The sequence below is a fragment of the Lissotriton helveticus genome, chromosome 8, assembly GCF_964261635.1.
Source record: "Lissotriton helveticus chromosome 8, aLisHel1.1, whole genome shotgun sequence".
Lineage (NCBI taxonomy): Eukaryota > Metazoa > Chordata > Amphibia > Caudata > Salamandridae > Lissotriton > Lissotriton helveticus.
Window position 1 is genome coordinate 902,019,554 of NC_136069.1, and position 13,609 is coordinate 902,033,162.

Here is a 13,609-nt window from a genome sequence, read left to right on the forward strand (position 1 = left end):
AGCTCTACACACCACTCTGACAGACAAATAATCAACATCTTGAGATGTTGGGCATACGATGAATCCAATAACCACCTCAATTAAATTTAATAAATAAATAAAACTTCAAATTTGATTACAAATATGAATAATGCATCAACACAACAGTAATAAATCCACCAATTGAGGCCACAATCAGCATTGCATACCCAAAACACTAAATACAGAACAGAGATCCATCACCAGAATCTCAAACTTCAATGCACATTCACAAACACAATTTCTCCATACTCATACGTAAACTCAAGTATTGTTCAGGAATGCACAGCCAATACAGCTAGTTACTTCCAGGGAAGATCCAACATCAGAAGTTTGGCAAGATTCCCCAAAAACATTTTATCCCTCGGACCAGGCATTAAAGACTCACACAATCACAGAAAACGCTTGGAGATCCTTTTGAAGAGGAGGTGCTCTTACTCTGTGCTACCAAATTTAGTGGTAGCCAAACCTCAATAATTTATTGAACGTCAGTAATCTATACACCCAGATTTTTACCAGAGACAGTTTGACGCTGTGATTCAGTTGATCTAGCAGCAAGAGACTCAATCCTCCACACCAATAAACCTACAAATAGCAGAATAGAAACCAAATAGAACCTGGGACCACTCAATAAATAAGATGTAGATCAAAAGTAACTTTAAAGGGTTTATTACAGAATTCTTAATATAAGCGATAAAGAAAAGTTAATTCATTGCCATAAAGGCACAAATACTGATCATAGAATAAGAAAATAGGATGTATCTATACCACATGAAATCCAGGCACGCTCGCTTGGCCAATGCTTTTCTGATGGATATTTTGAATCCAGATTCCCTTACTTTGTAAATATTCCCCCTGGGGTCAGACTGAATACACATACATTAAAGCAGTACTCCGGTGTGCCTATAGATGGCATTGTGTGGCTCCATGCTAATATCGTTCTGCTCCACAAGTGACACGGGCCTGCATATAAGCACCACCCATGCATGCTGATGCAATATCATGTCTTAAGCTGGGGATACAGAGCAACGCCTTACCGGTTTTAAGACTTTTTCTTAAACTATTGCCAACATTTCTTTCCGTGTGCGAGGGAATATGCCACCTCCCAAGATGACAGGGAACTGTGCAGGGTCTGATGCAGGGAGATGTCTCTGACAGACCCTCATGAGGTATGTCTGTGATGCCTGGGTCACACCACAACTCCAGGGCCTGCAATCACAGCACCCAAATGAACCCGAAGTCCACACAGGGCCATGAGGCAAAGTTTTGTGTTTGCATGATATCGGAAGACTCCACTCTGTGACTGGTCAAGGTTGAAAGTAAGGTCCTGCTCCCAAAATTGTTCCCAAAGCAGTCGAAGCATTTGGGTAAGTCCAAAAAGAAGCACAATAAATTTAAGCAGGAATTGGCCCCTTCTTGCCACTCTTGAACGCCAGGGTAGTAACAAAGGCCTCAAAGTGCTACCCAGTCTCACTTCGGATCTCCTTTAGAGACAATTCTGAGCCTGGCCCTAAATTTCCAAGTCTGTCAGGGATAACGTGGCAAGTGGATGCCATTAAGTAGGCCATACTGTGCATTTTCAGTACTCCATTGGTTCCCTATGGCACACCTAATCAGACGTCTGCCAGCTGTTCGACCTTCTGCACTGTGTGTTTTTCTGGAAACCAATTCAGGTTCAGCACCAGTTCTAGTGCTGACTTCAGTTTGAGTGCCACCCACTGCATTGGTTCCTTTCCAAACAATGCACCACTGACGTTAGATGAGGATTCGCAACCCATTGTGTTGTTCAAATTCTAACAGAATCCACCCTGACTATGACAAAGGCCATGTTCCATTGTTGTCAGAGTGCAGCTAACCCACAATTCTTCATATTCTATTATCTTGCCCATACCATGCGGAAGAGATCAGACTTTACACAACCTTTTCATCGCTGACTCAGAAAAGGACAGTAATGATGAAGGGATGATTTTGCCTGCCCTCAATATCATGACAAAAATTAGTATGAGGCACTGCAGGATGCCAGTAATGTGGCTACTTCCCCAGACACTGGTCTTGTTTCTCCTCCTGGTCTCGCCGCTGAAGAAAGCACCTCAATGGCTGTAGTTATATGGTGGGCAGGAGATGAACTCTAACTACAGCTACCTACTCCTACTACGCTTATAATTCCAGACAGATTATAAGCGCTAAGATCAAATCTGGTTCACCAGCTGACCCGCTGGCAGCAAGTCACTTCCGTCAGATTCTACCTCTTATCTCCCCAGTGGCCTTAGAACTGGTTAACCTTTCGCTAAAGTCAGCCTCCTTTCCCAGGGCGTGGAAGCATGCTAAGATTATTCCACTGTTGAAAAAGCCATCTCTAGACCTTGAGGACCCAGGCAACTATCGCCCAATATCACAGCTCCCGTTTATGGCGAAAGTGGTAGAGGCCCACGTAATTGCCATCCTATCCAACTACATTGATGAGCATAACATCTTCGATCCATCTCAACGTGGGTTCTGCCCCCGCCATAGCACAGAATCTGCCCTTTTGGCGGTCACGGAATCGATTTGGAGTGGGTTGGATGCAGATGACTCAGCGGCCTTGATCCTATTGGACCTAAGTGCCGCATTCGATACAGTGTCCCATGAGATTCTCCTTCATCGTCTTTGGACGATTGGTATTAGGGATACTGCTTTGGAATGGGTTCGGTCCTTTCTGGCTAAACGATCATTCCAAGTGTCCGTGCCGCCGTTCCACTCGCATGTACATGCTCTGGGTAGAGGGGTTCCTCAAGGCTCCATCTAGAGCCCCCTTCTGTTCAATTTGTGTGTGGGACCTTTGGCGCAAGTGGCCAGAGACAGAGGGCTTAGCTTGGTGTCGTACGCCGACAACACCCAGTTGGTAATTGCCTTCTCCAAAAAATGAAGGACCAATCTGGAAAATTTTAAGGAGGATCTAACAGCTATCTCGGCTTGGATTAAGGTTAATAACCTTCAATTAAATGCCAGCAAGTCCAAGATCTTGTTGTATGGGAAGGACCAGGGACTCTGGTCAGAGAAATGGTGGCCCGACCATTTAAAGCCCGCACCGGTACCAAAGGAGACAGTGAAGAACTTGGGCGTCTGGTTCGATACCGGTCTAACATTCGATAAGCAGACAAAAGCCGTAGCTGCTGTCTGTTTTGGGCTTCTGAGAGGGTTGAGACCCTTGCTTGGCTTCTTCCCTCCCGGAGTACGCCAGACCATCTTACAGGCTTCCATCCTGGCAAGGCAAGACTATGGCAATGCCTTATATCTTGGTGCTAACAAAGCTAGCATCAAACGCTTGCAGAGGGTCCAGAACGCAGCCGCACGCATGTTGGTGGCTCTCCCTAAATCGCACTCTGTGGCCCAAGTTCTTGTGAAGCTGCATTGGTTGCCAATCGAAGCCCACATCCAGTTCAAGGTGCTCTGTATTGCGCACAAAATCTTGAGGTTTCAACCCCCAGAGGGGCTACTGGGCCTATTGAAGCCTTACCTGCCTAGCAGAGCCTTACGATCGACTAATCAAGGTCTGGTCTGTGTCCCTCGTGTTAGGAAAGCAAGGGCTGGGGGCCGGTCGTTTGGCCTCTTGGCGGCCAAACTGTGGGATTCTCTTCCAGTATGCATTCGCGCCATTCCCAATCTTTTGCAATTTCGCAAGTCCCTGAAGACCTGGCTGTTCCCCCACTCTATGATATCCCTTGCTTGCTATGTTCTCCTGCTCTGATTAGGCTTCTGTTGCGCTGGGACGCCTCGTTGCTGAGGCAGCCATGCGCATTATAAATCCTGTAATAAATAAATAAATACTGTGGAGGTCAAAACTAATGTTCTTGCACAGGTACTCCAGCCTGGTTAAGCCCTTAGAGAACCTCATTTGACTTCAAACAAAGCCCTCTCAGATACCCTACTGGCCACTTGGGTGAAACCATGTTTGGGACCACCAGTCAATAGGCAGGTCGCTCTGTGCCATTGGCCAGCACCTAACAATCCTGACCTCAGTACACAACACCCCACACCAGAGATCTTGGTGTTGTAAGCATCCACAGTAATATAAATCCCAACACCTTCCTTACCAGCCCACTAGATCATGAGTCTAAACAAAATGAGACCTTTACCAAATGCATCATTCCATCCACAAGCCTTGCTCAGCAGTCAGTGAACACCAGCAGTCTTCTATGCCCAAACCCCGTTGCACTATGTTACTCAATACCCCAAAGTTTACAAGCAGTTCAGGATGACCTTCAGGCAACCCTAACCCCAACTATTCAGGATGGCTGCAATTCAGGAAAACTTTTGATCCACTCTGGCTTGAACATGACCACCTGCTAAGGTCAGGCGATAGGCACGAATATGGAGCTTCGACGCCATGCCTGGATAAGGTTTACGGGCTTTTCTGCGAGAAAGCAAACTCAGCCTTGAAACAAGTAGTGGAAGTGGGGCCGCAGCACATTCCTTGGGCCAGTCTGTTCCAAATCTGAGAGTTCAACCAACAATTTTGCCTCATTTTAGGCTATGGTAGGGGGTTCCAATACCACCATTGTGAGCTCCCAATGCCAGCCCAACTGTTCTCCTAGCCATTTCGTGGCCACGGCTTAGAGAGACAACCATCAGGGCATCAGGTACAATGGGCAGCTGAGTCCCTCACATCTCCTGCTAAACCTCTTTAATGCGTCTGTTACGACACATAGTCACCCAGCTGGAGGCAGAATCCAGAATTTTCTACAGGGGTGTTCCAAATTGGCCTTCCCTTCCTTTCTACCCCACCACACCTTCTACAACCTTCAGGTTGACTGTCTGAGGACAATCTGTCCTTTTCACACACAGAAGTGGTAAACTTATACCAACGATCTAAGTCTTGACCGGAAATCTAAGTTTAGACCTAAAGTCTAACTTTCCTAGCAGTAAAGTTAGACTTTTGGTCTAACCTTAGACCAAATGTCTGACTTTACTACTAGTAACGTTTGACTTTAGGTCTAAACTTAGACTTCAGGACTAAATTTTGACTTTTGGTCTAAGTTTATCTTTGTGAATCAGGCCCCAAGTTGCCAGAAGTCCTGTTATTTGTTTAGTCCCTGACCAGCACTGTTAAAGTTTATTTGCTTGCCTTTTCAGATTTTTGCGGCAGCCTGATCAGCCTTCTTTATATAAATCACCTGTTGTGATAAGATTCTTTAAATGTTGGCAACACTTGTTTCCACCAAAGCCCCAAGTAATGCCATATTGGGACTTGAACTTGACCCTATCCTTTTAGATATGCACTTGTTTTGAGCCACTGCACAGCTGTCCATTAAGACTCTTTACATTAAAACAGTCCTCCTCATCACCACAAAATTGGCTTGGGATGTGAGTGACCTGCAGAAGCTCTCCGTCAATCCAGTGTATCAAACATTCTTCATAAGCAAGCTGGTGTTGAGGACCTGAACTTCCTTTCTACCAAAAGCAGTCCCTCCATTTCCAGTCTGGCAAGCTATTTGACCCCAAAAAAAGACTAAGCATTTACACAAATCGCAGCAAAGAACATTGGGTTGACTATCAGATCTTTGTGGGATTCTCTGGGGCAAAGAAGGAGAAGGCAGTGTAAAAGCAGATCATCTCCTGATGGATTGCTGTTTACATCAAGATCTGCTATGGCTGCAATCACAAAGAAGCAGCCTCCAGAAGGCTTTTGGGTTCTCTCTACCAGAGCCAACGCTGCTACCACTGCATTGGCATGCAGAGAACTTGTCCTGGACATTTGTCAGGTGGCTAAGTGGACGTTGGTATACACACTCAAGAAGTACTACTGCCTACTCAGGTCTGTAGAGAGGGGCATTTGGGACACTTGGTCCTGAAGGACTTTTTAGTCTGAGACAGTTCACAGACCAATCACTGGGGCAGGTATTGCTATGGTATTTAATCATAAGGTGATGAATCTGACAGAAGAACAAGTTACATATCTTTGATAATGCTCTTTGTGTGGATATTCTATCTAACAGAAGATTCCTCACTGACCTTCTCACCCACCCAATCTGTGAACTGGACTGTTTCCTATCTACAAAGATTTAGAGATCTGCACACTGGTTATGTCAATTTGTCAATAGGCTCTGCATATGAGGGCACAGACAGCGTAATAAAGCAACTGACTTCACCATGCATGGGTGGTGCTTATATGCGACTCCGCTCATCACGTCTGGCCTAGAATGACATCAGCGCGGAGCAGCATGATACCACCAACCAGTATTGAGGAGTACTGGTTTAAAGTTCCTTTATGAAAGCAGATGCTTGAGGAATGATCACAAGTTAAGGAGCCTGTGGTTAGACCGTGTATCCACCAGAAATAGCGTTACCAAAGACAATTAACTTGTTCTTGAAGGCTAACAATCCTAAAGAACATGCTTGGATTTTGTTATAATGTATCACATAATATACTCTAACACCTACAACATTGTTTCTTCTTAGGAATGGTTGGAATGACCGCAGCTGATGGCCAAAGACAGATGATTTCTGTACATCAAATGCATACACACAGAAGGTATTCTAAAGAAAAAGGAGAGAATGACATTGCATTGCTTCAATTGAGCAAGCCCATCGAGTACAACACACACCGTCTGCCCATCTGCATTCCTGAGAAAGACTTTGCAGAGCATGTTTTGATCCCACAACAAGTGGGCATAATCAGTGCCTTGCGACTTCAAGAGGAAGATGTCTTGGATTCATTACCACTTCAGTTCCAAGTTACATATCTTCAAAAGGAGATGTGTGAAGCATTGCTGAACATTACCCACACCAACCGAAGGTTCTGTGGGTATTCCCAGGAGATTATAAATGGCACACTAGCTGGTGGTGGTGTGTTTGCTGCTAAACAAAATGACACTTGGTTTCTGACAGGCATCACAGGATCTTGGTCAATACAAGGCAGTAACCTCAATGTGGTACTGTTCACCAAAGTCTCACGATACATCACGTGGTTCAATGAAATAATGAAGTAAAAACTCAGACTAGACAGCCTAAATGGTTAAACCAAGGCTTCCACTCTGTCTGCAACTGTTTGATTTAGATGTTATACTGTTCATATTATATGTGCTATCATACAGAGAATAGCGTATTTGTGAGTTTAAAGAATAACCTTGTTTTGCCTTACCTATCCTCTAAAACTGTGTAATACATTGGGCTATTGGGCCTACATGTGCCTAAACCATAACAAGAAGGGTTACATTTTAGTACTCATTAAGCATAACTCTTTTTTAGTTCTTTGCCACAAATCCTAAAGTATGTGCTCGTCAAATTACGTCATGATTTGAAAGCATTATATTGTGCTTCATGATGTACAGTTAATCTGTGTCAAACTAGTTTTCCACATTCTTGAGACTCAGTGGTGCTCATCAGTCCTTGTGACTAGTACGCTGTGTGCTTCTCATTGAAATGCCAAGTTTAGAGGCAGTATCATGTAATCAAAATATCCATAAATACAAACATACGTACAAGTACACACATAGAGAGGCTGGTTATCATCCTTCTTTAACTATTGGTCTGTTCAGCTGTCATTCACATATTGCTTTCTATATGCATTTGACCCACTTGAATGGCGTGTGACAGAATATTTGCTTGATCACATGCACATCCACGTAAGTATGTTTGTATACTGTATTTCTATAGTTTGAACCTAGCTAAACAGCAGCGGAGTGCTGTATATGGCAAAAGATAAACATAAAGTTAACGAGTAATAGGAGAGGAAGCTGGTTTGTGAAAAGTTAATCCATTATGAGGCAGTGCTGGTTGTGATGCCTTTGTAAATGATGCAGATGGACTTGAAGATGTTGAGGCCCGGCAATGGAAACCAATGGAGGTCCATCAGATGGTAATGGTATGATTATATTTCTCCAGGCACTGGATGAGGTATGTTGCAGCTAGTAGAATGTTATTGAGGGTTGTTGGTGTGCAGTCTTGGAGGCAAAAGAGTAGGGCAATACCACCTTCCAGATGCTAGAGTATGAGGGTTTGAGCAGCAATCCTGAAGTCACTTTCAGAAAGGAATGGTTTATTATTTTTAAGAAGAGAGAGCTGGTACCAGACCATCTGTAGTTTTTGCAGCAATATGTTTGTTAAGGGTGACATAAAAAGAGTGGCACTTAAGTGCCTGGATTGATGAGCCAATACTTTAATTTACCAATTTTGTTTTCTTTCCACTCTTTATTATATTTTATTACTCTAATTATTCCTCCGTTTTTAAGCTATGTCTTCAGGTCACAGTAAGACAAACCCAATTGTACCATTTTATTGGGTCAATAAGAATCATATTTCCACATGAAAATGAAAAACATTTTCTACCTCTGCATGCTAAAAAGCATACACACGGATCATTTAAACACAATTGTAATGGTTATTTTATAGAGTTAAGCTTGTTACTTTCTTTCTTTCTTACTTTTTATGGCAGAGGCTTGCAATAATGCTAAAAAAAAGTAACCAATTCATTATCTTGCTTATGCCACACCTGTTGGCTTTGTCAATGCTTGTTAAGATTTACTGTAAAGCAGTACAAAAGGGGGTGTTTATGGACGGAGCATCTGAACCAATCAAACACTCACACCCAGTCAACAGATGTGGGTTTAATCCATCACCGTTCTTAAGCCCACTCTTCCACCCCAGTTCAGACACGGCCATTTGCAAATCAGTCTTACTCTGTGCCTCATGGGAACAGTCCAGCCCGAACTGCCAAGCCATGCCTTCCCTGGACCGGAAACAAGCTTCCTAGAACCGGTTTCTGGCATTTCAGCCCGCTTGTTTGAATCCAGTGGCAAAGTGAGCAAGGGACTCACGTCTGCGCATACCCTGCCAACTTATGGCGAACAAAGTGGTACAAATGGGGGTGGAAGGTTTACTGTTAGGCAAGGGCACCTCCGCCTCAATGGTGGAGTAGCGATGCCCCACTGCCTGGCTCAGAGCCAGCAAATATATAAAAATGTTCTTGCATCATTTTAAATTACATTTGCTGGCTCTTAGCCAGCCTGTTGAGAGGGGCGGGCCGAGATACGGGAGGGGGGAGGAGGAGTGTCTGTGCACTCCACTCCCTAAGTGTGCATATGTGCATATGTGTTTTGGTTGGCCGTCTCAGGCCAACCAAAATGCACATGCATTCTTAGGTTTTCTACAGCCCGGCTGCATTGAGCAGTCGGGCTAGAGAAACTTCACAGACTTCCTGGTCTGAGCAGGGCGTCTTTCCTGCCTGCTCATACCATTCCCTGTACTACTCTGCACCACGGGGATTGGACAGGGAGTCTGTCCCAGGCACTGCTTGGACCAGCAGGTAGGAAGACAGGAAGAGGAGAGGAGGGTGCGACGCTGGAGCGACTGGAGGCAAAAGGTACCACCCTTAGTTTATGGCGGTCGCTGCAAGGGGGATAGGAAGTTCAAGAAGTCAAGGCATACTCTCATGGGCTGCCTTAGGTTTAGAAACTGAGATTTAATTAATACATGAATAACGTACAATAAATGAAGATATAGTCAGGGCTGTTTCTCTTTTTAAGAAAAAAGAGTAGTACTTTATTTATGTAAAGGTAAAATGGTGTAGTAAAGAGGTGGTATCCTCTGTACAAGAAGTAGGCTGATGTTCTTGAGCTGGTAAGTTTGCAGCATGGTGGTGCTTTTGGTCATTGTGCCACACACACGCAGTGTGACAGAAGTCTTCATATTGATTCAACTTATAGGTTCCGGGAGGATGACCTGATTTGTAAGAGATTATTATGGCATGTAGGGGGAGCCACTCCCATCCCAAGCAATCTCCGACATCCAAATAGCATCAGACACCTGTCCACAAGAGCATGATTGTGAATTCACTCTGTGCACTTTCTATCTCTTTATAGTTTGTCCATTTCCTTTGTTTTGGGCGTCCTATAATATAAGTGGTGTCTATTGGTGTGTTAGAATCCCTGGTAATCTGAAGCACTCTGTGATTTTTGCTGTGAGTTGGGAACTATTTTCAGCCACTTCCGGGATGTTGTGGGTGTCTTATCTCTTCTCCTAAACCTGGACACAATATATTGAGGCGGTGGCACATGGACATGGCATTATCTAGGTTTGAACACATCACCTTAGCTGAGCTATTCTATAGCAATCTCACAAACGTGGGAGGGCAATGACGAGTCTTCTTTCCAAGTGTCACATTCTAGCATCGCAAAGATAGACCTGCTGGTTTGTTTCTCAAGTTCTCATGCCCGTGAACTCTTATGGCAAGCTAACCTTTCTCCATTATTGCATCTTTGTGAATAAAACTCAGCCATTCACTAAACGTAGCTGAAGTAATCTTCTGAGTGATGGAAAGATGTGCATCATCTGTAACATGCATGAGAGTAGATTGAGAACAGCTACTTTGTGGGTCAACAATTGTCCTCAATACCAACCCAGATTTGTAGGTTACACCCACCTGACACCAGAACAGAGGTACCATATTTTTTGCTGAAGAAAATATTATACATTGTGCATTTGTAACATACACAGGGGAAGTAAGGAATCTAGTTACAGAAGTATACACAGATTTACAGGGTGTGGTATAAAACTTTAACCCTGAACTCCAAACAGCTAACACCAAATGCCAGTCTCATCATATGCTACTTGGGTTAGTAGTATTGAGTCTTTAGAGGAGAGTTTCACTTTTGAATAACCAGTTCCTCAGTTGACTGCTAAGGTCCGTAATAATGATGAATTAATTGGAGCATGGCAACACTAGATTCTAAGCAAAGGAACTACTCATACTGCAATCTGACACAGATTTAATCAGCAACTGTAGTTTCATTACATTGCTGAATTTTTGTCTGCACCTGCTATTATTTTTATGTAGCCTATACAAATTCAATACAAAGAAGTAAACAAAGCATCATGTTTTCAAGCACATCATTAGTACTGCATCATCCAGTATATGGCATTTTTATTGTTACCAATGAGATGGGTCTTGCTAAAAACAAGTTGTTTGTAGAAATCATTGTATTCTATCTCATATATTTGTTGAATCTACCTCTTACTCAGTACTGTTTTCAAATAATTCTTGCAGGAGACATAGGATTGCCATGGTGGCACAATCAATGAAAACCTAAATAGTGAGTAGTCATCATGATGTCCTGGTATCCACAAAGCAAGGATGGAAATTAACACGGTGACTTTAAAACTGAGGCTACAAAAAACGTTTTTCTTCAAAGTCACCACCTGGGATTTGTGTTTTGGTAAATTATTTTTATTGATATTCAAATGTGCTAAAACATTTATTTCAATACCACATAATGAAAATGAATCAACAAATGATACCATTATTTCAGTTTCAGTTCACTACCCAGAGTATATTGTGCCCACAATAAACGGTTATATGAGTCAACCTGCCTGCTCTTTTATTGTCAAATGTTAAGTGTTCCCAGTGTATACTGGAGTGGGTCATACGTTTTTCTAAAATATCTTTTTCATTCAAGGAGGTTCTTGCTATTTCATGAATACAAATCTTTTTTTTTTTTGATTCAGATCTCGTCTGAGGTTAACAAATACATATACATAATTTAAAAATTATATTTATACTTTTGAACTTTCTTTAAAAACACATTGTAGACATGGTAATTTAAATTTAACAATTACAAATACATAATCTGTAGTTGTTAAAATTGTAACGTTTTTTACAAAATGTTTACAATCTCTTTAGGAACTTGTACAAGTTATAGCAAATACATTAATTTAGAGGAGATTTACACAATGATATAACATCTTGAGATAAAATGGCATTATATCTGAGGCGAATAGGTTTTATGGAATGTTGCCAGACTTCTACCAGGATCGAATTTGGGCAAATTAAAAGTGCATGGCAAAGGTCTTGCACTCCACCGTTACACAAGTCACAGATACCTGATGAACATTCAGAGGAATTCCATCTGGAAGAGTAAACGTTTAATGGAAGAATTCCTAATCGCAGGAGAAGGATACAATGCCTTACTCTATGTTCAAGCTGAAACTTTAAGTAATGCTCTGAAGTTTTGTATACTATAGTGTCCGCATATTTTTTGTAATGTTTTAATTGAGTACAATACTCCTTGTCTGAGTCAAAACCTATTTTTGGTGTCATATGTTTTAAAAAGAGCTTCAAATGTGCTGGGGACTAACCCTGCAAAAGTGCTATAGTGCATTGTGATGCCTCTAGGGCTGCTTTAAGATTCCTATTGAAAGTATGCGGTGCTGATTCTTCTCTAAAAGTTTCTAATTTTAATATATGTCTTAGTGAGCCGGGATCCACATGTAAAAGATTAAAAGCCCACCTTGTAATATTAGAGATTGCTCGAGCATATGTACTTATTAAGGAGAGCTCAAGGTGCAGGGTTTGTGCGGGAACGGATTGACAGACTTCCAACAGTTTCCTTAGAGTAATCCCTTTTTTCACTTTTATTGGTTGCCAGGTTTTAATCTATATATATTCCAGAGCATAACTTAGAACAGGTGGAATTTATGCGCTATAAACCTCAGCAGGGATTTAAAGTGTCTCTTCCCTGTCAAGGAATAAAATCTCTTTAAGGCCCAAACATGGGAGTCAGCCTTTCACCCCATGTGATGAAAGTAAGAAGCATTTTGGAGATTATATGAGAATATTCGGCCCAACTAAACGTACTCTTTCACTACCTCAATTGGTTTACCTCCCAAAAACCAAGTAAATGGCCAACATTTCCTTCTTCCTCTAAAAGGTAGAATTTTAGTTTATGAAATATTAGGGGCAAAGAAGTTTTCTTTTGCAAATCTATTTAATTCAGTTAGGTTTCTTTGTAATCCAATTGGGGTGCGATCAAATATGACGTCTGTGTACGTTAGAATATTGATGTCACTTTGCACTAGTTTTGGGGGGAAATTATTAATTTGGAAACACAAACAAACATTATTTACAAACCATTTAGTTGCACACCAAGGGTACCATGGGCCTCAAATCAAGCAAGAAAATTAAGCATCCACACTATAGTTGGGTGGTAAATAACAGCCACTAATCTGGATAGAGTGGACCCCTCACACCAATGGGCACCAGTGCTATTGCACCTGCTGCAGTATTGATTGTTAGGTCCCTGAAACCATTTCCCCATGGTCGTGCTATATTGAGAGCAAAACACCTCAATATTCAGATTAAGCTACTTTCACTTCAGACAGTTCATTCCCTTGGCTGATCTTGAATGAAAAAGCACCCTCCCCATCATCCATTTAGCGGAGTAACAGCAATAAATAATTTAGATCACTTAAAAATGTATTCTCTAGTTCAAGGGAAAGTTAAAAAGGATTCATTGCAAACATTTCAGAAGTTCATTCAATCAATCAGGGGGTTTGTATAGCACAAGCTACTCACCCGGAACAGGTCTCAAGGGACTGATGGAGAGGCAGGCATGGGGGGCTCCGTAGATCCTGGAGGTTCACTGAGCTCCATCGATGAGCCAGGTCTTGAGGTCCTTTAGGAACTTGGGGAGCGATGCAGAGGCACCATTAGATCACAGGCGCTTAAAACGGACACGGAAGACAACGCTGGAACCACGAGATAGGTAAGCCCGTAGTGTTTTAGGCTTTTAGGTAGTTGGTGGGAAGTGTAGTGGAGGGGCAGGGTTTTAGGCTTTAG

At 42.5% G+C, this 13,609-nt stretch overlaps 1 protein-coding gene across 1 annotated transcript in view; it reads left to right on the forward strand.

Annotated features, from left to right (window-relative positions):
- PROZ (protein Z, vitamin K dependent plasma glycoprotein) overlaps positions 1–8,660 on the forward strand; it is a 264,854-nt gene extending 256,194 nt beyond the window's left edge. The window contains exon 8 of the mRNA XM_078657699.1: positions 6,457–8,660. Coding sequence (XP_078513825.1) covers positions 6,457–6,986 — 530 coding nt within the window. The 3' untranslated portion in view covers positions 6,987–8,660. The remainder of the gene's footprint in view (positions 1–6,456) is intronic.
- Positions 8,661–13,609: the final 4,949 nt, after the last annotated feature.